The 26,868-nt window shown below is 42.0% G+C and overlaps 1 protein-coding gene across 1 annotated transcript in view; it reads right to left on the reverse strand.

Moving 5' to 3' along the window:
- Sdad1 (SDA1 domain containing 1) overlaps positions 1-23,558 on the reverse strand; it is a 29,588-nt gene extending 6,030 nt beyond the window's left edge. Inside the window, exons 1-15 of the mRNA XM_042678086.1 lie at positions 23,390-23,558; positions 20,463-20,567; positions 19,945-20,043; positions 16,211-16,321; positions 15,875-15,946; positions 15,493-15,593; positions 12,691-12,748; positions 11,159-11,233; positions 9,219-9,320; positions 7,088-7,157; positions 6,139-6,242; positions 4,352-4,409; positions 3,161-3,219; positions 1,573-1,649; positions 53-150 (exon numbers count right to left, since the gene is read on the reverse strand). Coding sequence (XP_042534020.1) covers positions 53-150; positions 1,573-1,649; positions 3,161-3,219; positions 4,352-4,409; positions 6,139-6,242; positions 7,088-7,157; positions 9,219-9,320; positions 11,159-11,233; positions 12,691-12,748; positions 15,493-15,593; positions 15,875-15,946; positions 16,211-16,321; positions 19,945-20,043; positions 20,463-20,567; positions 23,390-23,479 — 1,279 coding nt within the window. The 5' untranslated portion in view covers positions 23,480-23,558. The remainder of the gene's footprint in view (positions 1-52; positions 151-1,572; positions 1,650-3,160; positions 3,220-4,351; positions 4,410-6,138; positions 6,243-7,087; positions 7,158-9,218; positions 9,321-11,158; positions 11,234-12,690; positions 12,749-15,492; positions 15,594-15,874; positions 15,947-16,210; positions 16,322-19,944; positions 20,044-20,462; positions 20,568-23,389) is intronic.
- Between the last annotated feature and the right edge of the window lie 3,310 nt (positions 23,559-26,868).

Here is a 26,868-nt window from a genome sequence, read left to right on the forward strand (position 1 = left end):
TCATACAGTCATACAGAACTCTTTGCCCTATGGAAAGTAGCATGCAACTTACTCTTATCTTTATGTGTCTTATATTGAACCAGGTCTTGAAGAAGGTCTTCAGTCATGGCTAGAGGACATCGAGCTGTTATCTCTTTTATAGCATTGATTCTGGGAAAGGAAAAATGAATTAAAAAAATAAGATAGCAATTCTATGTAGTTTAACCTAAGAAAATGAAAGTAAAAGGAATCCAAGTTGGGTTTTATATAGTGCAGGACTCTAAAATTACAGCATGGTAAGGTTTGTGAGCGTGGCAGCCTTGGAGAGCTTTCAGTGAGACAGTGACTGCCACTACCTTTCTTGCAGAAGAAGGAACAGTGTGAAATGGCAAGGCAAGGCAGCATTTGTTTACTTGACAGCTCCAAGGACGGAAGGACTAGGTCAGGAAAGAAAGATTACAGGTCTTCAAGCGATTGGTCCAGTAAGCTTATTAAAGGACGATAAAATGTAACTAGTTAGCATGTCTTACTAAGGACAATTTAGATGATCCTTGAATCAAGGCTGACTCTCTCTCTGCCAGTTTTGGCATGAACTTGAGCACTGTCCTTGACTTTGTTTGCTCAAGGCTAGCACTCTGCCACTTGAGCCACAGATTCACTTCTGGCTTCTTGGGTAGCTAACTAGAGATAAAGAGTCTCATGGCTTTTTTGCCCAAGTTGGCTTTGAACAGAATCCTCAGCCTTCTGAACAGCTAGGAGCAGAGTTATAAGGTACCAGCACTCAGCAGTGCTTACTCTCTCTTTAAGTGTTTTTGGATTAATCAAAAAGGCTACTGAACTGCCCTCAAATCAAAGTGCTTCAATATTAAATCACTTGTGACACATAAGACATACTCATAGCAAGAGAAGAGGAAATTCTTAGTCCAGAAATTACTCATATGGAGTAAAATTGTAAAAGGACAAATTTCTGATTAGAAGGAAAAATATACTTCTCTGATTCTCTCCTTAAAATTCTAGCCAGTAAAACAAAAACAGGCGCCAGTGGCTTATGTCTGTAATCTGGAGGAGTAAGGATTAAGGACAATTTAAGCAGAAAAGTTTACTAGAGGGCTGGGAAGATGGCTCAGTGGTAGAGCGCTTGCCTTGCATGCCTGAGGCCCTGGGTTCGATTCCTCAGCACCACATAAGCAAAAAGAAAAAAGCCGGAAGTGGCGCTGTGGCTCAAGTGGTAGAGCGCTAGTCTTGAGCTGAAGAGCTGAGGGACAGCACCCAGGCCCAGAGTTCAGGCCCCATGACTGGACCCAAAAAAATAAAAAAGAAAAAAAGAAAAGTTTACTAGATGTCATCTCCAAAATAATCAGATAATATAAACTAGCATGCAATTAAAACCCCTTTATGCAAATACTTAAAAGATAATAAAAATGAGAAAATAAAATCAGAAAAGGCTAGGTTGGAGGTGTGGCTCAAGTGGTAGAGAACAAGTAGAGCAAGTGCAAAATCCTGAGTTCAAACCATGGTACTGGGGTGAGGGGGGGAAAAAAGGGGGAGGAGGGAACGGTGACATGTTTACTACCCCCACCATGTTCTACATACCCAACAGTCATGACTTCCCCAGAGTTCTTGTCAGTAACAAAATTGTTGGCCACAGTCATGAGCAATGATTGAATGATCTGTGTGAGAACAAAAAAAGAAATGAATTAAGTATAAGTGAAATGCCTATGTTCAAATAGAAGACTGGAAAAACAGCCCTCTCAGGCTGGGAAGGTGGCTCAGTGGTAGAGTGCTTGCCTTGCATGCATGAGGCCCTGGGTTCAATGCCTCAGCACCACATAAACAGAAAAAACTGGAAGAGGTGCTGAGGCTTAAGTGGTAGAGTGCTAGCCTTGAGCTGAAGAGCTGAGGGACAGCGCCCAAGGCCAGAGTTCAAGCCCCATGACTGACCAAAAACCAAAACAAAACAACAAAAAATCCCCCCAACCCTCTCCCTTCATTTAGGAGTTGGAAGGAATCAAACCCTTTGGTGTTCAGTCAGTCTCCGAGGTCAAAATCAGGTTCTATACTTCAATGTTCTTTTTTTTTTTTCTTTTTGGGTCCAGTCGTGGGGCCTGAACTCTGGGCCTGGGCACTGTCCTTCAGCTCTTCAGCTCAAGGCTAGCGCTCTACCACTTGAGCCACAGTGCCACTTCCAGCTTTTTTCTTTTTGCATATGTGGTGCTGAGGAATCGAACCCAGGGCCTCATGCATGCAAGGCAAGCGGTCTACCACTGAGCCACCTTCCCAGCCCCTACGTCAATGCTCTTAATCAACACAAGAAATGATATCTTTGAATAATAACTGCAAACATATACACATACACACACACACTAGGGTTACTGTGTTTGAACTCACAGCCTCATACTTGATAGACAGGTACTCTATCTCTTGAGCAACACTACCTCTCCCCCCACACCCACTTTGAACAGGATCCTGTGCCTTTTGCCCAGACTGTTCTTGGACCTTGATTTCCTTATTCTTTGTCTTTCAAGTAATTGGCATGAACCACTCCAGCCTTACTAATATTCTTGACCTTTTCTGGTCTTAAATTGTCATTGTACAAAGTCAGAATTTTCAACTTGTTCCAAAGAAATTTGACTTTGTAAGAACTGTACAACTAAACTTTTTAAAATTTTTGCCAGTCATGGGGCTTGAGCTCATGGCCTAGGTGCTGTTCCTGAGCTTTTTCCTTTTCGTCTAGTGCTCTACCACTGAGACACAGTGCCACTTCCAATTTTCTGGTGGTTAATTGGATTTAAAGGTCTCAGGAACTTTCCTGCCCTTGCTGGCTTTGAACCTTCAGATCTCAGCCCCCTGAGTAGCTAGGATTATAGGTATGAGCCACTGGCACCTGGCACAACAAACTTCTTAACAATAGGAAATCTAAAGTACACAGATCTTGGCTCAGGCACATACCCAGGTGAGAAACAAACTCTATCCTAAAAATGATTAGTGAAAAACAGCAGGAGGCATTGCTCAGAGTATTTCACCAGTCTGAGAAGTACAAGGGCCTTAGTTCAAATGCTAGTACCACCAGAAAGTTTGTCCTCTGCTTACTTCAACCAAGGAGAAGGGACAGTAACCTTGGGAAGTGGCATGTCTCTGGTTCTGCATGGACAAGGTCCAGAAGTCAGTTAGGAATTCTCACCTCTGGGGGAACAAGCTGGTGAGTGGCTTGTGCGGCAAACAGAAGGATTTTAGTTACTTCTGAAAATGTAAGAGATAAGAAAGGGTGCTGTTAATGGTTCTCTCTCAAAACCCAACCCAGCAAAAAAATACAGACTTATTGCTACCTACTGCTGCTTACTCTGCCTGCCTGCATGGCTCCCTTGGGCCTCCTTCAGGTTCCTACATAGCAAAAGGTCTTTCCAGACCACACACTCTTATACAGAGCACTGTCTGTGTCTCTAGAACATAAACTCCGTGAGGGGAAGGTTTTCCCTTTTTGGTCAGTGTTGAATTCTTAGTGTTTGGTGCAATGCTACCAGAGAAATCATCCAATATTTGGTGAATGAATGAATAAACACAAATAAAAATGTACACATATTCTCTATTCAAATGGGCAGCAGAGTTACTGTTTAGCAAAAGAGAGTGGCATTTATTATGAGTGGCTTGCTCTTCTTTTTTTCTCTTTTTATACCTCAAAGCATTCATGTGAGGATGTGAAGATGTATGGAAAACACTTAGCCCAGTGCTTGGTTCATGTAAGATCCTCAATTTTCATTCCTTTCCTAACCTGGGTAGACTCCAAAGGCAAACATCATATTTTTTTCTGTTCTAATGTTTTTAAATTGGGTATGCTATACATGTAAAGGCAATGAGAACAGTTGTCACCCAGTTATGGTAAAGGGTGAAACTTCTTTAATTTTCACTTTTTTGCCTGTCCTGGGGCTTGAATTCAGAGCCTGTGTACTGTCCCTGAGCTTTTTTTTTTGTTAAGGCTAGCACTTTACCACTTGAGCCACAGCACCACTTCCAGCTTTTTCTGTTCATGTGGTATTGAGGAATCGAACCCAGGGCTTCATGCATGCTAGGCAAGTACTCTACTACTAAGCCACATTCCCAGCTCATCTACTTGGGTAATTTTTGATATGCATGTTTATGCCACAAAAAGACTGAGAAACCTATTTTTTATTATTACTTTTAAAAACAGTGATTTCTTACAGTTAACGAACATAGCAACTAATCCATGGCCCATTCTAGAAAAAAAAACAGAGCTCTCTTCCTTTCTCTGGCTACAGAACTCCTAAATCTATCTTTCTTTAGTGATTCTAGACCAACAGCCTAGACAGTATTCTAATGTTAAGGCTACTGAGAGAACAGGCAAACGGTACATTACCTCTCTGGTGGGGCTGCAGAAACCTTTGCACAAAGGGATAGAAGTTGAAGAGGAAAAGCTGTAGCGAAAAGAACACAATAACTTCATCATTTATGAAACTGAGGCAATTATATCACCAAGATCAACTAACTGGGAATTATTTCTCTTTTTTTCAGTCTCAGTAAATAGTCATGTTAAAAGCTGACTCAATTTGTTTTCTTAACTAATAGTAGGAACTCTCTCAACTGACCCTAAACTGCTATCTTTGTATGTAAAGGAAGAAAAAAGTGAATAAAGGAAGAATAGAGGCAGACAGTCAAGCAAAACATAATACTTTTGAACACCTGTAATCTCAGCGAGTTGGGAGTTAAGTGTCAGCCTATTATGTAAGAATTAGAAAAGATCCTATTTCATAAACAAAAGGGCTGGAGATAGCCTCCAGCAGGAGTAAGGCCCTGAGTTCAATCCCTATTACTTCTAGAAAAAGAACAAGAAACAAACAAACAAACAAAAAATCAATTCTGAATAGCACTAGTATAATCTGAGCACCAAAAATTGCCAGTATTGATTTTTATTATTTTCTACTAGTCCAGCTACATTGCAAGAATTGCTCTCCATATTTTAAAAAGACTCACTTTGAATCACAAGAGTCCAGTTATAAAGGAAATGGCAATGATTAGCTTCAAGAAAGGAAATGTTGGAGATGGGCTATGCTTTGTTAATGTTCTTCATATGGAAATAAATTTTTTTCTAGTTCAGCCACAGAACAAAATTAGGTTGGGTTATTAGAAATAACAGAGTGGTTCAATGTAAAGATGGATATCCAGCTATAAAACTCCTATATTGTTTTCTTCAAACTGTGCTTAAACCACAAATCACTTTTGCTTTCCCATCAAGTTTAAATTCAGTTCTAAACTGAAATAACTGTATAAGTTGACTTGGTGACTCTTATGGAACAACAACCATAGAGAAAAACCAATGAAGAGAAAGGTTTTTCTTAGGAAATAAAATATTTTCATGTGTGCGTTTTCATTTTAAATTTGATATGTCTTTACTATATGACTTTCAACAAACAAGTTTCTTCTCTTATTTCACTGAAAGTGAAATTGACGATGGGGAAAGGAAAGAAAGTAGGACCTTGGGTAAGTTAAGTAGACACACCATCACCGAGTCACACCACAACCCAGCCACATTTTGCTTTATTTAAAAAAAGCTTAAGGGAAGCAACATATTTGATGATGCTCAGAGCAGCACTAGTCATGAAATCAAATAGATATGAAACTACCTCCATGGCCATTTCTTTTTGGCCTGTATGTTTTTGATATCTTTTTTTTTTTTCCTATAATGGCAATTAGTGTAAGAGCAGTATAAGGTTCCCACATGCATACCTCATACATACATATACACCTCAAGGAGCTCTCGCAATTAATTTAACATGCAAGAAATATTTAAAGAAAATAAAGAAAACCTAATTTCCTGCTAGAGTTATCTGGAAGTCATGAAGGCTTTGAACGGTTAAGCATCAGTAAAGACATTCAAGATATGCTGGCTCAGGAAAATGGGTATGGGAAATAAAGTAAATACAAATAACAAAAATAGAACACAAAATGGTTATCCATAAACTGACTATACATTCAAATGAATATTCCTACTTACCAGATGGGAAGTTTGTGTTGCTCTGCTGACTTGAAGTATAGATGGTTTAGGGACTGAAATGAATTTGCTGTGCTACCTAACACTAATAGCTCTCCTTTCATCAAGACCACATTAACTTCTAACACCCAGTAAGGTAAACAAAGCATTCAAACCTCATGAATTCCCACCAATCTGGAGATGAGGTTCATGAGCATCATCTTCACTTCAAACCTCTCCTTACAGCTCTCTAGCTGCTTTAGTAGTTTTTCTGCAAAATCTGAAATGGAAGAGATCAAAAAAGTCCACTGTGGGTTCATGTTTGTACAGCATGATCCAATGATGGGGTGTTTAGATCAAACCTAAGTGAATACACTATCATTGGTATCCAAAATTACCTCTCAAGGAGTCTCAAAATTTTTAGCATCACCACCTAGATGGATTGGCAGATAGATGCTCTGTGGTCCTGCTTCTCAGATATGCTTTAAAGACCAGCAGTAGCCAGTCCACCCAGACCTTCACAGACATGCAGACTCTCAGGCCACCCAAGTCCTACTGAGTCAGAATGTGAACTTGACCCCAGGTCTCCAAGTGATTTGTAGGCACATACATATTTGAGAAACACTCAGAGCAGGGGTTAGCAAATGTCCCTAGATATTAGAATATAGACAAATTTAAATTTCAACATTCACCCACACCCCATTCCAATCAAATCATGATCCTGAGGTTCACAGGACCCAAGCTCAGTTTAATTTATACATTCCCTAGCTAATTCAAATGGGCAGCCTTGTTTGAAAACTAGTTTTCCAAACTTCTGGATTCCACAGAGTAGTAAAAGGAAAGACTAACAAGAGACTTCCAATTTGCACTCAAGTAAAATGTCTTACTACTTTTGTGCTATAAATAAATCTCAGAGAGACTTGTTCATTCTTATTTTGCTATAGACTGGGAATCATTCCTTGACAAGATCAATTCTCTATGGTATAACACAGTGGTAGTAACTAAGTATTTGTTGTTTCCTATTAAGTGCTGAGGATCTTAAGTGCCCTGACAAACCTGGCAGCAGAAACTAAACAGGCAGAGGTAACAACACCACAAGGAACTTGGGAAGTCACAATTCTATACCTTGAGGATCATGAATTAAGTGAATAGCTGAAAAGTTAAACACCTCTGGCTTCTTCTTCTTCTTTTGTTTCTGTAAGAGAGAACAAGAAAAAACTTTCAATCTGAATGACAGTGATGATGCTCCAGAATTCAATGTGTTAACAAAGGCTGCAATTGAGTCTGTTAGGCTATTTTAAAGAAAAATGAGGCTAAGGGCATGGCTCAAGTGATGGAGGGCTTATCTAGCAAGCACAAGGCCCTGAATCCAATCCCAGTGCCATAAATCAAACCAAAAATCAACCAACCAAACACCCCTCCCCCCTGCCACCCTCCGCTTATGAAAAAACAGATTAATGAAAATAACTTAAAAAAAAAAAAAGGAACTGGGTTATAGCTCAGCAGCAGACGTATACTTAGTATGTCAAAGGTCCTGGGTTCAATCCCCTGCACCAAAGAAATAAATTAAGAAAGAAATCCCAGGGCTGGGAAGGTGGTTCAGTGGTAGAGCGCTTGCCTTGCATGCCTGAAGCCCTGGGTTCAATTCCTCAGCACCACATAAGCAAAAAAAGAAAAAAAAAAGCCATGAAGTAGTGCTGCGGCTCAAGTGGTAGAGCGCTAGCCTTGAGCTGAAGAGCTGAGGGACAGCGCCCAGGCCCAGAGTTCAGGCCCCACGACCGGACCCCCAACCCCTCCCCCCCCCAAAAAAGAAAGAAATCTCAGATCTAAAAAATATTTTAAATCATTTTTTTTGGGGGGTCCTGAACTCTGGGCCTTGGCGCTGTCCCTCAGCTCTTCAGCTCAAGGCTAGCGCTCTACCACTTGAGCCACAGCGCCACTTCCAGCCTTTTCTGCTTATGTGGTGCTGAGGAATTGAACCCAGGGCCTCAGGCATGCAAGGCAAGCGCTCTACCATTGAGCTATCTTCCCAGCCCCTAAAAAATATTTTAAACTGGAAAAATTTTAAAGATTAAAACCTCGGAGCTAAGCCAGGCACTGGTGGTTCATGCCTGTAATCCTAGCTACTCAGGAGGATGAGATCTGAGGATTGCAGTTCCAAGCCAGCACGGGAAGGAAAGTCAAGGAAAGTCCGTGAGACTCTTATCTCCAATAAACCACTCAGAAAGCCAGAAATGGCTCAATGGTAGAGTGCTAGCCTTGAGCTGAAGAGCCTGAAAGACAGCGCCCAGGCCCAGAGTTCAAGTCCCATGACTGACAAAAAAAAAACAAAAACAAAAACAACAACAACAACAAAAAAAACACCCCAAACCTTGGGAGCTGGCATGGTGGTATACACCTGAAATCCCAGCATTTGGGAGGCTGCAGTAGGAAAACTGAGTCTGAGGCCAGCCTAGGAAAACAGGAAGACCCTGTCTAAACAAAAAAATCAAATTAAAAAAATAAAACTTGGGAATGTTCTAGCCATTTGTACCTTTGAGACTTACAAGAATTTGTAACCATAAGCATTAAAAAATACCGGGGCCTGCTGGGCGCTGGTGGCTCACGCCTGTAATCCTAGCTACTCAGGAGGCTGAGATCTGAGGATCGCGGTTCAAAGCCAGCCAGGGCAGGAGAGACCGTGAGACTCCTATCTCCAATAAACCACCAGAAAACGGGAAGTGGCGCTGTATCTCAATTGGTAGAGCGCTCGCCTTGAGCTGAAGAGCTAAGGGACAGCGCCCAGGCCCAGAGTTCAAGCCCCACAACCGCCCCCCCCAAAAAAATACTGGGGCCCAATGAACTCGGTATAGAGTAATCATTATAAAATACCACATGTACTACATTCTTGTACTCTTCTTCTTGCTAGAGGCAAGTATATTTATTCATCTAAAATTAGTGCTTAAAAATTTATCATGGTTTGATAACCTTTTAGACACGTTCAAAGTTTTAAAAGCCGGAGCATGGAAGTGGAGGGGTACTTGAAGTGGTAGAGCGCTTGCCGTAAGTGAAAAGGCCAAGGGAGAACTCAAGGCCATGTGTCCAAGCCCTTAGTACTAAGTGAACAGGAGGGCTGGAAGTATTGCTCAAGCAGTAAAGTGCCTACCTCCTCCCTAAGAAACAAGAAGACCCGAGTTCAAACCATAATACTGCTCCCCTTGCTCAAAAAAGAGCTTTTCCTACACTGTAGAGTCCTATGTCACTCCTCTGGCCTCACCTTAAGTACTTTCATTGCCTTTTCCAACTTCTTCTTGTTTTTGGCACTCTTCTTCCCTGTGGCATACTGTACTAGCAGGTCTCTTGCTGTGGGTCCTTCATCCTAAAGAAGAAAGTACTTTGTAAAACTGGAAACAAAACCTGCACAGAAGCAATGTATGACTTCTTAATCTATCAATAGGGGAATATTAAAAAAAATACACTTGTTCTAAGGTATGTAGAGATTTTTTAAAAAGATGATCTACATATATTGACACCAAGAAAGCAAGAAGTAGTATACATCATTCATACAATTTTTCTTTCTTTCTTTTTTTTTTTGCCAGTCCTGGGGCTTGAACTCTGGGCCTGGGTGCTGTCACTGAGCTCCTTCTGCTCAAAGCTAGCACTCTACCATTTGGGCCACAGCATCACTGCCAGCTTTTTCTGTGATTAATTGGTGATAAGAATCTCATGGACTTCCCTGCCTGGGCTGACTTTGAACCAAGTTCCTCAGATCCCAGCCTCCTGATTACCTAGGATTACAGGTGTAAGTTTTTAAACGAACTACATATGTAAGAATTTATGGACATAAACCCATATAAAAATGTATAGGAAGGTGCTGGGAAGGTGGCTCAGTGGTAGAGCGCTTGCCTTCCATGCATGAGGCCATGGTTTTGATTCCTCAGCACCACATAAGCAGAAAAAGCCATAATTGGTACCGTGGCTCAAGTGGTAGAGCACTAGCCTTGGGCTGAAGAGCTGAGGGACAGCGCCTAGGCCCAGAGTTCAGGACACACACACAAAGAAGTATACAAATTAAATGAGAAGCTTAAGTGATACAGGGTAAACAAAATTGTCAATAGCACCTGAAAAAAATTTTTTTGGTTGGTTGTAGAGCTTGAACTCAGAGCCTGAGCACTGTCCATGAGCCTGTTTGTGCTTCAGGCTCGCACTCTACTACTTGAGCAACAGCACTACTTCCAGTTTTTGAGTCTCAAGGGGACTTTCTGCCTGGGCTGGCTTCAAATCATGATCCTCAGATCTCAGCCTCCTGAGTAGTTAGGATTATAGGCATGTGCCACTGGCACTGGCTAGTATCTGGAATTTTTCGCTGTGAATAGACGTTGCTTACACATCCTTGCTCACACAATGACATCACTGTCTGGATCTAGTTAGTAAATGATAAAATGACAAAGTAAGTTTGTGCCTTTTTAAAAAAACTTCTAATATATCTAAAAAGTTTGATCATATCTTAAATCTTAGCTTTCTCCATTTAAAGCTACCAATATTTTCTTTTATCGTGAAAATACTGTACAGAGGGGTTACAATTTCATGGGCAAGACAGTGAGTACATTTCTTTCTTTTTTTTTTGGGTCCGGTCCTGGGGCCTGAACTCTGGGCCTGGGCACTGTCCCTCAGCTCTTCAGCTCAAGGCTAGCACTCTACCACTTGACACAGCGCCACTTCCAGCTTTTTCTTTTTGCTTATGTGGTGCTAGGGAATTGAACCCAGGGCCTCAGGCATGCAAGGCAAGCGCTCTACCACTGAGCCACCTTCCCAGCCCCATGAGTACCTTTCTTATCAAGCATTGTAGCCTCCTCCTTTGTTTCCCCTTCCCATCCTCCCCACCCCGACCTCCCACAAAATCCTCCTCCCCCCAATATTTTTTCTTCCTACACTGTGAATTTTATTTCTGTGGTACAATACTAATTCAATAATATGGTGGCAGCAATGATAATTTTAAATTTACATAAAGCCAGTTACAGCTTCAGAACTAAAAACAAAGCTGAAGAAACTATGAATCTAAGTCTACCTGGAATAAAATCTTAATGCGGAAGTCAATAAAAAAAAGACAAACAGATTTTTCTTTTACATGAGCAGCCAAAGATTTCAATTTAAGCTCAGAGCAATAAGAAAACCTGAAGAATTGTAAAATCTCAAAGGATCTGTGATTAAACCAACCTCAGATTCTGAGTCGCTGTCCTGTTTCTCATCTTCATCTTTCCCAAGGAAGAATGTCAAAGCAGCTACTAATATCTAAAGATAATCACAAAGTCTACTTAACTCAGCTTTCAGCAAAAAACAAATACTTTTTTTTTGTCAGTTGTGGGGCTTGAACTCAGGGCCTGGGTACTGCCCCTGAGCTCTTTTGCTCAAGGCTAGCATTCTATCACTTTAAATCACAGCTCCACTTCTAGTTTTTGACTGGTTAATTGGGGATGAGTCTCATGGGGACTTTTCTGCCCAGGCTGGCTCTCAACTGTGATATTAGATCTCAGCCTCCTGAGTACCTAGGATTACAGGCGTGAGCCACCTGCTTCTGGAGAACAAACACTTTTCTTTTGTCGCTTATACATACATTAGCTAGAATCTGAAAAAATTGAAAGGGTATTATGATTTTTGCTCGTTTTTCTTAATTAGGTAACTACTTTTATGGTGTCACTGGTCCTTTGAATCTTTAGGGCTGGGTGGTGTAGCTTAGTCAAGTGCATGCTTAACAAGTCCTGTGCCCAAGTCCTAACACTACCAAAATGACTTTTTTTTTTTTTTTTGGTAGTCATGGGCTTGACTGTGGGCCCGGGCGCTGAGCTCTTCAGGTGAGCCCTGTACCGCTTGAGCCACAGTGCCACTTCTGGTTTCCTGGTGGTTTATTGGAGATAAGTGTCTCACAGACTTTCCTGCCCGGCTGGCTTGGAACTGCGATCCTCAGATCTCAGCCTCCTGAGTAGCTAGGATTATAGGTGTGAGCCACCAGTGCCCAGTTCCAAAAAGACTTTTTACTTTTTTTTTTTTTGTCGGTCGTGGGGCTTGAACTCTGGGCCTGGGTGCTGTCCCTCAGCTCTTCAGCTCAAGGCGAGCGCTCTACCACTTGAGCTACAGCGCCACTTCCTCCAAAAAGACTTTTTAACTACATAAAAATCTCCAGATTCTTGTGGCTGGGAAGGTGGCTCAGTGGTAGAGCGCTTGCCTTGCATGCACGAGGCCCTGGGTTCAATTCCTCAGCACCACATAAGCAAAAAGAAAAAAACCAGAAGTGGCGCTGTGGCTCAAGTGGTAGAGCGCTATCCTTGAGCTGAAGAGCTGAGGGACCCAGGCCCAGAGTTCAGGCCCCACGACCAGACCCCCCCCCCCCCCAAAAAAAAAAAAAAAAAAAAAATCTCCAGGTTCTATATTAATCTTTAAGGTTGACTGTCAATTTCTACATTCCTGAAAGCCAGACACTGGAACCCTTCAAACACAAAGGTCGGGCACAGTCCATATAGCTTTTTACCTGTGCCCATGTCCAATAGAAGCATGAAGCATCAGCAAAAACATCAGTAGCTTTTACCTATTCAGTGTTTAAAAGCTCATGAGAATTCTGACTTCTCAAGCAGTCAAAGTACAAAGAAAGCAAGCATCACTGAACACTCTTCACATCCATGCCACTTCTTCCTTCACTCCTGATCCTTCATCTCCTCTCCCTCCACCATGCACCTTACAAGTGAGATGCTCACCTTGGTGATCTTAGAGAAACATGCAGTTGTGATAACATTCACAGTTTTGGCATCATTCCTGGAGAGAAACAAGGAGTGTTCTGAAGTCAATTTTCATTCTTCCATACTGCCAGGCACAGACAATGACACAAAGTAATACAATAAATACTGACATTGGGCTAGGAAGATGGCTCAGTGGTAGAGTGCTTGCCTTGCATGCCTGAGGCCCTGGGTTCGATTCCCCAGCACCACATAAGCAAAAAGAAAAAAAGCCGGAAGTGGCACTGTGGCTCAAGTGGTAAAGCGCTAGCCTTGAACTGAAGAGCTGAGGGACAGCGCCCAGGCCCAGAGTTCAGACCCCATGACCGGACCCCCAAAAAATAAAATAAATACTGACATTAACATCATAGCTTGTGGGGTGGGAGTGGGGCTGGGGGGAGGATGGGATGGGAAGGGGAAACAAAGGAGGTTATAATGCTTGATAAGAAATGTACTCATTATCTTGCTCATGTAATTGTAACCCCTCTGTACAGTATTTTCACAATAAAAATATTTAAAAAATCATAGATTGCTAAATCAATGAACCACAAGTGGAGTATTTGGTTAGATTTTAGCCCACTCACATCAAATTTATTGCCACTAAGATGAAATATTAAATCATTTAAAAGAATAACTTGGGTTGGGAAGACGGCTCAGTGGTAGAGTGCTTGCCTCACATGCATGAGGACCTTGGGTTTGATTCCTTAGCACTACATAAACATAAAGCTGGAAGTGGCACTGTGGCTCAAGTGGTAGAGCACTAGCCTTGAGCTGAAGAGTTAAAGGACAGTGACCAGGCCCAGGGTTCAAGCCCCAAAATTGACCAAAAAAAAAAAAAAGGGGTGGGGGGGGCAGGGGGAGATGGAGGGCAGGGATAGTAAGGGGAAACAAAGAGGAGGCAATAATGCTTGCTAAGAAATGTACTCATTACCTTGCTCGTGTAATTGTAACCCCTCTGTACAGTATTTTCACAATAAAAAAACATTAAAAAAAAAAAAAAGAATAACATCCCATTCAAGGTACATGGGAACAATTTTAACACACTAGAAGGAACATAATCTATAATCCAGCAAAATTCAACCTTAGTTAATGGTTCAAACCATAATTAATGTATGTTAAGTAAAAGCTCAGGAAGAAGGTAAGGTACTGTGGTTCACGCCTATAATCCTAGCAACTTGGGAGGCTGAGATCAGAAAAATCCTGGATCAAGGGTGGCATAGGCAGAAAATTCAACAGACACCATCTCAATGGAAGAAGCTGAGCAAGTTGGCATGCCTCTGGCATCCCACATACATTGAGAAGGGAATAATAGGACTGTAGCCCAGGAATACACAGGATGCTTATTTCAAAATAACCAATGTGAAAAAGAGCTGGATGCATGTCTCAGTAGTAACACGCCCGCCTAGCAAACTTAAGGTACGAATTCAAACCCAGCACTAGGAAAAAAAATCTAGGAATAAACACCATAATTTTTTTAAAATGATGATTGTCTCTAAGTGGTGATTATATACAATTAAAAAAAAGGGTTTCAGCCAGGCGTCAGTGGCTCACGCCTGTAATCCTAGCAACTCAGAAGGCTGAGATCTGAGGATCCGTGGTTCAAAGCCAGCCCATGCAGGAAACTCCATGAGACTCTTATATCCAATAAAACCACTCAAAAAACCGGAAGTGGGGCTGTGGCTCAAGTGGTAGTGTGCTCGCCTTGAGCTGAGGAGCTGAGGGACAGTGCCCAAGCCCAGAGTTCAAGCCCAACGACCCAGCAAAAAAAAAAAAGGGTTTCTAAGACAGTGAAGGGATCAAAGTATATTATACATATACATGAAGACAGAATAATGAAATTCATCCAATACTGTACTCAAAGGGGGGAAGGGCTACAGGACTATCACAGAGGGAGTAAACTTGTTCAAAGTACACTGTACCAATCTACAGATTATTACAATGAACCCTTCTCTACTATTAACATATACTAATAAAAAAGCTTTTCTTGTCTCTCCAAATATTCTGCAGCAATGATTGCTCACAGTAAAAGTTAGTACTAAAGACCTGGGGCAGAGCATTGTACCAATGAGAAACACCACACACTATTTTATACATACAGCATGAATTGATTTCAAAGTCCGCAAAGTGTCTGGCCAATACAGGTTTAGGGGTTAGATAGATCTGGGTTTAAATTTTAGCCCTGCCTCTTAATGGCTAAACTTTTACTCTATTAACTTCTGCTTTTTTTGTTTTTTTTTTTTTTCGGTCGTGGGGCTTGAACTCTAGGCCTAGGCGCTGTCCCTCAGCTCTTCAGCTCCAGACGAGCAACTCTACTACTTGAGCCACTGCGCCACTTCCAGTTTTCTGGTGATTAACTGGAGATAAGAGTCCCATAGGCATTTCTACCTAGGCTGGCTTTGAACCGTGATCCTCAGCTCTCAGCCTCCTGAGTAGCTAGGATTACAGGTATGAGCCACCATCGTCCGGCTATTAACTTCTGTTTTCGTACTTATAAAATGGAATGATTCTAGACACATTTTTTTCTCAACTTGCTTTAAAGGTTGAACAAGGTATTAAGAAGTATAGGTCCGAAGTACTATGAAGTAAGGTACTGAGCATGTTAGTACTTGCTCAGGAGATGCAAACAAAGCTATTAGTCTTCTGTAGTTTTAGTTCCAATTTAATGCATGGCAGAGATATAATGAAGAGTGTAAGATTCAAAAAAAAAAAAAGACTGAATCCTGTATTAATTATATATATATAAAAAGATCCACTTCTCAAGAGTAAAATGCATGTATCTTTTACCAGATATTTCTTCTGTAGAGTTCAATCATCACATCCAAAGACATCTTGGCTGCAGTGGCATTGCTATCTCTTAGCATGGTGTACATGAAATTCTGCAATACCTGAAGAACAGGAAAAGACTTAATACCCTGTTTTTGTTTTTGTTGGTTGTGGGGCCTGAACTCTGGGCCTGGGCACCGTCCCTCAGCTCTTCAGCTCAAGGCTAGCACTGTACCATTTGAGCCACAGCACCACTTCTGGCGTTTTCTGCTTGTATGGTGCTGAGAAATTGAACCCAGGGCCTCTTGCACGCGAGGCAAGCACTCTACCACTGAGTCACCTTCCCAGCCCCATAATACCTTGTTATTCAATGCTGCAAACAGAGAAAATACAGGGTACTTACTATATTCACTTTATTGTTCTTATGTTTTGCATTTATGTTCTTGATGTCAGTCACAATATGTGTATATAAAGTCTGAGGAAAAGAAACAGAACATACATATCAAATCTAACTATCATTTCTGACCTTGCTAAATTTGGAACAATTGTACACGAACATATGTACAAGACAGTAGGCACTCAGTAACTATTAGCCATTAATACCATATTGCATGCACACAATAGTGGAACTTTTTTTCTATTAAAGTATTCTTAATTATATCCAATGTATAGAGAATTCAAGGGATTCTAAACTCTACATGGTAGAATGAGATATAGGATGAAATATTTTGCTCTTTACCTTTCGCAGAAGCTTATCATGGCAACGCAGAAGTTCAAAGAAGAGCTCTAGCAAACTTGATGGATTGATGAGGTTCTTATTTCTCAGCAAGATCAAAGCTTTGCAAAATGTCTCAGGAAGGAAAAACAAATACCATTACGACAATGGTAAAGTTAATCCAATGAGAAAATGCAGTACATACATTCTAAACATCTTTCTACCTTTTAATAATGAAGCACTATTTTAGGCAGCAGAACAGTCTCTGGGTTGGGTGTACTCCTACAATTCTGGCATTCAGGACACTGAAGTAGCAAGATTAATTCAAGGCCAACTTGAGCTACATAGTGAGATGCTGTCCTCCCCACCTCCACCCCCTCAAAAAAGGAAGAGAAGCTGGGCTCTAATGGTTCACACTTAAAATCCTTATAATTGGGAGGCTAAAATCAGGAGAAATCCAGTTCAATGCTGGTCTGAGCAGAAAAGTTCAAGAGAGGGCTGGGAAGGTGGTTCAGTGGTAGAGCACTTGCCTTGCATGCATGAGGCCCTGGGTTCGATTCCTCAGCACCACATAAGCAAAAAGAAAAAAGCCGGAAGTGGCGCTGTGGCTCTAGTGGTAGAGCGCTAGCCTTGAGCTGAAGAGCTGAGGGACAGCACCCAGGCCCAGAGTTCTGGCCCCATAACCGGACCCCCCCCCCCCAAAAAAAAAAAGTTCAAGAGATTCTTTCTCAGTGACTGCTAAACCCAGTGGGGTAGCATACTGCAATAGGAAGTTTAACACAGTTACAATAACTGTTATCCTTTAAGACACGAAGCCTAACACAGATGGATCTTACCCAGGCACGTACCTAGACAGGAAATGACACCTAATCTCAAACAGCAAAACCAGGGCTGGAGGTGTGGCTCAATGGTAAGAATGCTTATTTTGTAAGTACCATGTAAAAAAAGGTGTGTGGGGATGGGGAAGGGGAATAGTCTTCTTCCTAGGATCCAAATAAGAGAATCTCAGGTATCTACCACATAGGAAATGATACAGGAACAGGACCAGTAAGTTCTGAACGAGGAGGGGCAATTTGTCAAGAGGGATGTCAAGAAAGGCCTCTTTGGTTGGTTTGTTTTCTTTCAGTGCTGGGGACAGAACCTAGGGCTGTGCGCATGCTAGGCAAGTGGTCTAGCACTGAGCTACAGTCCAAACAAGGCCTCTCAGGAGTGTATCTTTATACAACAACTTGTGATCAATGAGTCCAAAGGGAAGAGAGAGGTGAGGCAATAACCCAGCACACTGCAATAATCAAGGTAAGTTTGTGACTCGTGGTGAGGCATTCCTCTGAAGTGCCATTAGCACTTACCATACTCTTGCTTATGTAATGCAGCCTACCACCCAAATCCTGGCCTCAAATGCCACTCTGTTAGTGGGAATAAGAACAGCTGACTCCGTATCTTGGGACAGGAAGAATGGGTGAGAACCATAAGCAGGGGCTTCTGCCAGGATATAAAGTTGCTTGCTAAAACATCAGCGGCACTGGTAAAAGGACTAGGAATATTCCCTAGTCAAGTGGTCACAATTTGACCAAAAAGATACTAAAGCTCAAAAAGAGGTTAATAACAACTTCAACAGGAAATTACATTGTCAAAGAAATAGAAACGTAAGTTCAATTTTTACTATTAAATAGGGAAGTTAACATTCACATATATTTTGTTTTCACCAAAAAAAAAAAAAAAAAATGCTATTTCTGTCACAAGGAAAGAGTAGGAAGAAACTTGGAAAGGATTCCACAAGTCATCCCCAAAAAGCAGAAAAACAAACCAGGTAGAGAGGCCAATATAGAAAATTCCATCTCAAAATAAACATTCATTCATTCACTCATTCATTTTTGCCAGTACTAGTGTTTAAACTAAGGGCTATGAGCAGCTTGTTTGCTAGTCTGGGTCTCTACCACTTGAGCCATACCTCTTGCAAACAACTAATTTTTTTTTTTTTTCTTTTTCTTTTTTTTTTTTTTGTTTTCCCCCTACCATCCCCTCCCTCCCTCCCTTCCCCGAGGTTCTTTTTTTTTTTGATTGTGATTAAATGATTACATAATTTCAAAGTCACAAGTTCATTCTAACTTCCCTGGAGCAAATTGTCTACCACAGTCTGTAATAACAACTAATTTTTTTAAGAAACAGGAGGCCCCTAGACCATTTTGGTCACTGCCAGATGTACAAAGCTAAAAGAAAAATATCTTTACTCGGAAAGATATATCTCTGTATACTTAAAATCTCAATCTGAATTACCTACGAGACTTGAAGAGTCACCTTACAATAGCAAAAAAACTTAAGAGTGGGGTGTGGCTCAAGTGGCAAAGTCCCTACCTGGCAAACGAGAGGACCTGAATTCAAACCCTAGTACTGTCAAAATAAATAAAAGTTGAACACCAATGGCTCATGCCTATAAGCCTAGCTACTCAATAGATTAAGATCTGAAGACTGTGATTTGAAGCCAGCCCTACCAACAAAGTCTGTGAGACTCTTATCTCCAATTAACTACCAAAAAAGCTGTAAGTGGAGTGGTGGTTCAAGTGGTAGAGCACTAGCCTTTAGCAAAAAAGCTCAGGGACAGCACCAGGCTTTGAGTTCAAGCCCCAGGACTGGCAAAAAATAAAATAAAAAGTCTTACAACTGGTTGGGTTTGAGGGGCTGGGAAGATGGCTCAGTGGTAGAGCACTTGCCTTGCATGCCTGAGGCCCTGGGTTTGATTCCTCAGCACCACATAAGCAAAAAGAAAAAAGCTGTGGCTCAAGTGGTAGAGCGCTAGCCTTGAGCTGAAGAGCTGAGGGACAGTGCCCAGGCCCAGAGTTCAGGCCTCACGACCGGACCCAAAAATACAAAAACAAAAACAAACAAACAAACAAAAACCCCCAAAACAAAAAAATGATGGGGTTTGAAACTCCTGGGTTGTCAAAACTTACATCTCTATCAGTTAAAAACTACAGCCTGTAACCTAGGTTTGGCTGATATTTTCCTTTTGATTGAGCCTAGTTAAATTAATGAAATTCTTAACTGGTCATAGTAGCATATGTAGTCCCAGTTACTCAGGAGGCTGAGGTGGGAGGATCATTTCGGCAACACTGCCAGACTAATCTCAAAAAAAAAAAAAAAAACTCAAGCTAGGTGCTAGTGGCTCATGCCTGTAAATACTAGCTACGCAGGAGGCTGAGATCTGAGGATCAAGGTTCAAAGCCAGCCCAGGCAGGAAAGTCCCTAAGACTCTTATCTCAAATTAATCACCAGAAAATTGGAAGTGGCACTATGCCTCAAGTGGCAGAGTGCTAGCCTTGAGCTGAAGAGTTGAGGAACAGGGCCCAGGCCTGAGTTCAAGCTCCACGACAGACAATAAATAAACAAACAAATAAAAATAAAAAATCCTAGAGAAGCATAAAAATGACAGAATTCATATAGCCTAGCAAATATGGTTTTTACAAGTTTTTCATAGGATGTAAACACTTTTCTGATAATTTATTTGTGTAAGAGGTTGCTATAAAGGGTTAGAAAGACAGATGTATTTATTATACTTGAAAATGTTTGAGCTGGGCTGCTTAGCAGCAGAGCCTGATTCATTATAAGTATTTGTGGGAGTGTACGCTCAGAAAAAAAAAAAGGGAAAAAGCAGGACAGGGCAGAGAAAAGATAAGCTCATCAACAACATGTCCTTGATGTTAGCATGCTATTACCTCATGAACACAATACTATTTTGCTGAGCTAAGTACTGCTCTTACCATTCGAAGATCTGGATCCAAGACGGTATGATTATAGGAGAGAAGTTCTTTCAGCTCTTGAGGGAAGTTACTTAGATGTTCTGGGTAGCAGTGGCCAATCTGTAACAAAGCAAAGACTTCTGAAGTTTCCCTTTTTCTCTCTATAATTCACATGCACAAATTTAGATGTTCTGCAAAAGGATAGTAGAAGGCTATAGGCTAATGCCTCCTACCTATGAGAATGGTAGTTTTCTAAAAACTACAGTTTTTCTAAAATATCTGTGATATGGCTCAAAACTCACGTTTGATGAATCTGAAGAAGAAAAACAAATAAAGTGACAGTTGCCTGGGCTCTGTGAAACGATATAGCAAAATTGCTTGACATACCACAGGAAGAAAATGAAATCTGCAATAAGGGAAAGCTTTAGAAGAACTTGAAGTTTCCACTCCAGAATGGAATGAGGTTAAATATTATTGAGAAAACAGTTTGCAGACTATGTAACACTAAGTTTTGTTTCACTCAGAAATCATCTTCTTACCTGCGCCAGAAACATCACCAGCTCAGCCAGCTCTTTGCTGGGTTTATTTGGTTGTAACTTGAAAACCTCCACATTGGACTTGTAGTGGTTATACTGCTGGTGAAACTGTAGAGAAATGGAATTGAAGTCTGTTACGTTCTATTATATGACTATCTCAGTATAGAATAAAAGTCTACTCATTGATCAAGTGCTTGATAATAGCCTAGAAAAAAAGCTTTGAATGAGTATATAAACATTCTTTTTTTCCTTATCTGCATTCTTCCAAATGAGGTTTAAAAAATCTAAACACATCATAGACAATTTGAAGAGCCTTTCCTTTGGATTAGAAGATTAGGCAGTGTTGGGTAAGGAATAGTAAGCAAGACCTAAAAACCCAGATTCTACCATTTACTACCTGAATGAACCTTAGAATATTATCTAAGTATGGAGAGTACTCCAATCACCTGAAAAACAACAGCTAGGAAATGTAAAGTGTATGTCAATTACAAAATATTCTCCAGTCAAAATTTTCCTCTTTTAAATATTCATTAAGAGTTTATGTTGGTAAGTCAGGTGTCAGCAGTTCACACCTGTAATCCTAGCTACTCAGGAAGCTGAGATCTCAGGATTGTGGTTCAGTCAGCCCAAGCAGAAAAGTCTAAGAGACTCTTATCTCCAGTTAACCACCCAAAAAGCCAGGGATAGTACCCAGGCCCTGAGTTCAAGCCCCAGTACAGGCACAGATACACATATGTATACATGTACACACACACACATTATTTTATACAAGAGTTCTAGATAGAAAGTGTAAAAACCCAGAGGCAATAGACATTTAGAATAACAGTAGCTTTTCCTCACTTATTCAGTACTTGCCCAGTTCACTGTGTATATATCTCAAATATGTTTAATCCTGACAACAACCCAACAGTAACACTGCTACCCTACAGTAATTCTTGCCATGTTTTGTTTTGTATTGTTTTTCTGTTGTGCTATGGATCAATCCCAGGCCTTGTGCATGTCAAACAAGCATGTTATGGATAAGCTACATCTCAGCTTCATCTGACATTAGCCCTAACTAGTGTAGTGAACTCCAAATTCGCACATCCATTCTCCTGCCTGAGATCTGCCAGGTGTTTTAAACTTAATATAGTCAAAAACAAACTGTTAACAAAACTTCTAGGCCTCTAGTGTTTTCCAAAATAAATGGCTTCAGACAAGACCATCTTTCTACACTTCCATGGAACTGGAGTGACGAGAAGACTAGAATCCTTTCTTAGCAAAGTCCTTTCCCCAGTTCTTCCTCTTGCCTACCCATGGCATAGCCTTGAGATGATCAAGACTCCCAGCCAGCCCTCATCCCCCTCTCTCTAATCTTCACATTAGTGGCATCCTAATTCTTCAAAGTAGACCCAGAACATCTAAATTTGTGTGTGTGTGTGTTCGTGTGTGTGTACACACTCAAAACAAGGCATGGGGATCCTGTGTCATAGAGGGCTGTTCCAAACCCTGTAAGTGGCTTTCATCTTGGAAACAGCCAGTGTCCATGAGATACAGCTCCAGCTTACCCCATATTACTCTAACCTTCCTCAAACCTACCTGACATAATGCCTGCCCTCAGGCCTTTATACTTGCTGTTCCTTCTGCCTAGATTACTCTTCTGCTAAATATGTGTACAGCTCTCCCTCACCCACTTTTTTCAAGGTCTTCCCCAACTACTGAGTTTCTAAAATTCAACACCTGCATCCTACACACACACACACACACATATCTGCATTATATATATATACATATGCACATACAAGTACTTCATATGCTCTATGTGTATACCCACATATACTTTCTTACATTATTTTCTTTTAAAGAAAAAAACTTCCTGTTTCCATTTTCTGGAGTTCTTTCTTTCTTTTTTCTTTTCTTTTCTTCTTTTGTCGGTCATGGGGCTTGAACTCTGGGCTTGGGCGCTGTCCCTCAGCTCTTCAGCTCAAGGCAAGTGCTCTACCACTTGAGCCACAGCGCCACTTCCTGGAGTTCTTTTCGATAAATACTATTTTATATGATCAGAGGCAGAGAGGCAATGCACCTTTACGTTCCTCCTCTAAGAGTATCCTCCTTCCTATATTACTTTTATATAAAAAAAAAGTTTTCCCACATAAGGAATCTCCAAATATGAGTGAGGGCGGTTAAAAGATGAACTGTGTTGGCCACAAAGTAATCACAATGTAGCAAGTGGCACACGCAAAGGTCCACAGCGGCCAACTGAATACAGGAAAACCACTACTTCGGCCGTGTCACTTCTCAGTTCAAATGCTTTTAAGCAATACACAAGGTCAGCCTACCAACTCCATCTCGCACTCAGCCTAATGCAAACTCTCGACCTCACCACTCACGAAAGCAAATTCTGACTCCAGCTTCCAAGGAGTTACTGGCCAATTTCACCCGGTTATCCGGACAGGTTTCCCCCCCATCCTGCCCCTGGGTGCGGAGTAAGGGACTCTGCTCCTGTGACAGCTCAGGACTCGGCCCTCGGGGCCCGCGATTTCGCAGGGTCCCTCCCGGGCTCGCGGCCGTCAGGCGGTTCTGAAGGCAGGGGAGGCCGGCCGGGCTTCTCCCCGCCTCGGTGACAACAAAAGGAGCCGAGACGCCAAGGCAGCCGTACAGGGCGCTTTCCGGAGAGGAGGCCCGCCTCCACCCTCGGTGGAGTCCCCAGCTTCCGAGGGACCCCCGGACCTGGCGCGGCCAGCCGGGCCCGCCCCACGCCCCGGCCCCATCCCCGGTCCGCCCCACGCCCCGGCCCCGGCCCCATCCCCGGTCCGCCCCACGCCCCGGCCCCGGCCCCATCCCCGGTCCGCCCCAGGCCCCGGCCTCGGCCCCGGCCCCGGTCCGCCCCACGCCCCGGCCCCGGCCTCGGCCCCATCCCCGGTCCGGCCCCGGCCCCGGCCTCTCCCCACCTCCTCGACGTAAGCCGGTGGGTCGCGCTTGATCAGGTTCTGCAACTGCGGCAGGTTGCTGGGCAGCTTGTTGTTGTTCCTGCTGGACATGCTGGCGGCGCCCGGGCGAGGGTCTCTCAGGAAGCAAGAGTGACCGGCCGCCGCCGCCCGGCCGCCGCCGCGGGGGATCGGCCCGCTCCCTCGCTGGAGTAACCGGAAGTAGCACGTGGGACGCGCGGCCGGAAGCGCCTGGCCGACGCGCCGGGCGCACTACGAAAGCCCTGTGGACTCAAACTTGTTCGCCCTGAGGAACGCTTTGCGGGAGTTTTCTATCGCCACCTATCGTTGGCCAGGCGTTACCTCCAGGCCTTCTGGAAAGATCTAAACTGCAAAGGTTTTTTGTTTGTTTGTTTTTCTTCTATACAAACACAACCATATTTCATCCAACGTTCGTATGGGACAGATAAATGAGTTTATTTTTAATTCCACAGCCTAAGTTATATACTGAGAAAAATCCTATCTGTATGTGCGCGCGTGTGTGTGTGTGTGTGTGTGTGTGTGTGTGTATTTATTGATGTGTGTATAGCACTATCTCCATTTTAAGGGCGAGGAGGTAGGACTATCTCCATTTTAAGGGAGAGGAGGTAGGCATAAATTAGTTGTATATGTTTGTTCGTTTTGTGGTCGTGGGATTTGAACTCAGGGTCTGGGCACTGTCTGTGAGCTCAAGGCTAGCACTCTACCACTCAGGCAACTTCCCAGCCCACAGACTTTTTGTTGTTGTTGTTGCCAATCCTGGGGCTTGAACTAAGGACCTGAATACTGGCCATGAGCTTCTTTTGCTTAAGGCTAGTTCTCTACCACTTGAGCCACAGGGCCACTTCTAGCCTTTTCTGTTTATGTGGTACTGAGGAATCAAACCCAGGGTTTCACACATGCTAGGCAAGCTCTCTACCACTAAGCTACATTTCCAGCCCTCTCACAGATTTTTCTGCCTGGGATGGCTTTGAACTGCAGTCCTCAGATCTCAGTCTCCTAAGTTAGGAGTAAGCCACCAGCAATGAGTTGTTCTTAAGTACTTGTTATTATCATAATTATTATTATCATTATTACTGTGCTGTACTGGGCATTGTCCTTTAGCTTTATTTGCTCAAGGCTGGTAAACCATTTAAGCCACAGCTCCCCTTTTTCATAGCACATGGCATATGTGTATATATATATGTTGTGCATATGGTTAATTGGAGGTAAAAGTCTCCTGGACTTTCCTGTTCATGCTGGCTTTAAACCTCAATCTTAGATCTCAGACTTCTGAATAGCTAGGATTACAAGGGTGAGCCACCTGCCTGGTTTATTATTGTTGTTGTTTCGACACAATGACACAGACAAGGAAAAGGGTGTTACAAGGAAAAGGGTGTTTATTGGACATAAACTATGAGTGTGGTTTAAGAATGCCAATTAATCTGTACTTAAAATCCAATCATTAAAGAAAAAAAGAACAACCTTTGTAAACCCCTCCCCACCCAGAGTTTAAAATTCAGATCCAGACAATTCAAAGAGATGAATAAATTTTCTACAATCACAGGATGTAGGAAAGTAAATGTGGCTTGATTATAAATGAAATAGGATGTTATTGATGCAAAAATTGTCACCCTCCCAGTGCCAGCAATACTCAAAGTCCCACCTTATATTAACCCCTTTAATTCTCACATCAGTCCTCTAAAGTAACACTATCTTATCTCCCTTGTGCACATGAGGAAATAGGCTCAGGAAGGTTTACTGCCCAAGTTCATAGCTGGTAAGGAAGCTGGATTGAAATCCAGGCCATCTTGATTACAACTACACGAAAAAAAAAAGTAGGCTGACAACCCAACCATGCGGCAGTAATTGTTCTTCCACCAACAACTGGGCTGTGGTGTTCTATTTAAGCAGTGTCACAGAACATGAGCTTCTGTTGAGATCACAAATGATAGATCACACCTGGCACAAACAATAAATAACATCGTACAAACCATGATTCATTATTTAGCAATCTTTGAGAAACAACTATTTACTTTCTTATTTTTGCCAGTCCTGGGGCTTGAACTCTGGGCCAGGGTGCTGTCCCTGAGCTACTTCTGTGGCTCACTTTGGCTCACTTGAGCCACAGCGTCATTTCTGGCTTTTTCGAGTACTTTATTGGAGATACAAGTCTCATGGAGTTTCTTGCCTGGGCTGGCTTTGAACTGCAATCATCAGATGTCAATAGCTGAGTAGCTAGGATTACAGATGTGAGCCACCAGCACCCAGCTTAGGGACCAACAATTTTATTACTGAATCAAGTACTTGCAAAGTTATAAAGAAGTAACTATAAGCAGTGAGTCTTAAAAATAATCATGGACTGGACTTACATGGCTGAAGTGATAGAGTATCAGCTGAGCAAACGAGCATGGAGGCCCTGAGTTTAAGTCCCAGTCCCAGCACAGATTCTGTCTTTTTTTTTTTTTAACTCAACAGACACATGCTTAAAATCTTTTGGTTAAATTGCATTAGGAAAAAATAATTCTGAAAACAAAATACATAGAAATAAACCATAAGTTTATGCATTATGAATATCTTGAGTCACAAAAATGTGGTCGGTGAGTCATACTCAGGCCATGCAACAAGCTTTAATTCAGCATCAACTATATGCAAAGCACTAGGCTTAGGGTAGGAGGAATATCCAACATTTTTTCTGCAGTCCTCAGGTTGGAACTCAGGACCTGGTTAGGCAGCTACCCTACTGCTGAGCTCCTGCCCTACAGGTAGGAATATGAAAGTTCTGAACATAATGCTTCTGCACTTATCTGCTTGGTCAAGACTCGGATATATAACCAAGCCTACAAGGAAGCTTAAAAGATAATGTCTTGGCTGAGAATGTGGTTTAGTGGTAGAATGCTTGCCTAGCATGCATGAAGCCCTGGGTTTGATTCCTCAGTACCACATACACAGAAAAACCCAGAAGTGGTGCTGTGGCTCAAGTGGTAGAGCACTAGCCTTAAGAAAAAGAAGAAGCAGCAGCAGCTCAGGGACAATGCCTAAGCCCTTATTTCAAGCCCCAGGACCAGCAAAAAAATCTTTCAGATAGATACAAAGACACAAAGAAGATTTGAATAATGGAAAAAGAGGTCTTGCTTATTTCCAGAAATAAGAATAGGATGTATTTGAGATATGTCTTGAAGGATGAAGGCTTTTAGATGAAGGGATGCACAGAAGAAAAAGTAGCAATTAGAACAAGTAGTCGTCTCCATCAGAATTTATCAGTATGATTTATTTAAAGAGAATTTGGGGACAATCCTTAGAACATAGCTGGGTTGTCAAATGAGTCAATTCTCATATCAGTCATATGACTTTATTGTATCTGCTATACGATGATCAACTGATCTTTAAGTTGGTGCTAAATGTGCTCTTTATTCATCCAGCTTTGTCCAAAGTAACAATATTAAGCAATTGTGTATTGAATGTTCTAGTTCTATTTTTAATAT

The sequence above is a fragment of the Dipodomys spectabilis genome, unplaced genomic scaffold, assembly GCF_019054845.1.
Source record: "Dipodomys spectabilis isolate Male_0828 unplaced genomic scaffold, ASM1905484v1 ptg000043l, whole genome shotgun sequence".
Taxonomy (NCBI): domain Eukaryota; kingdom Metazoa; phylum Chordata; class Mammalia; order Rodentia; family Heteromyidae; genus Dipodomys; species Dipodomys spectabilis.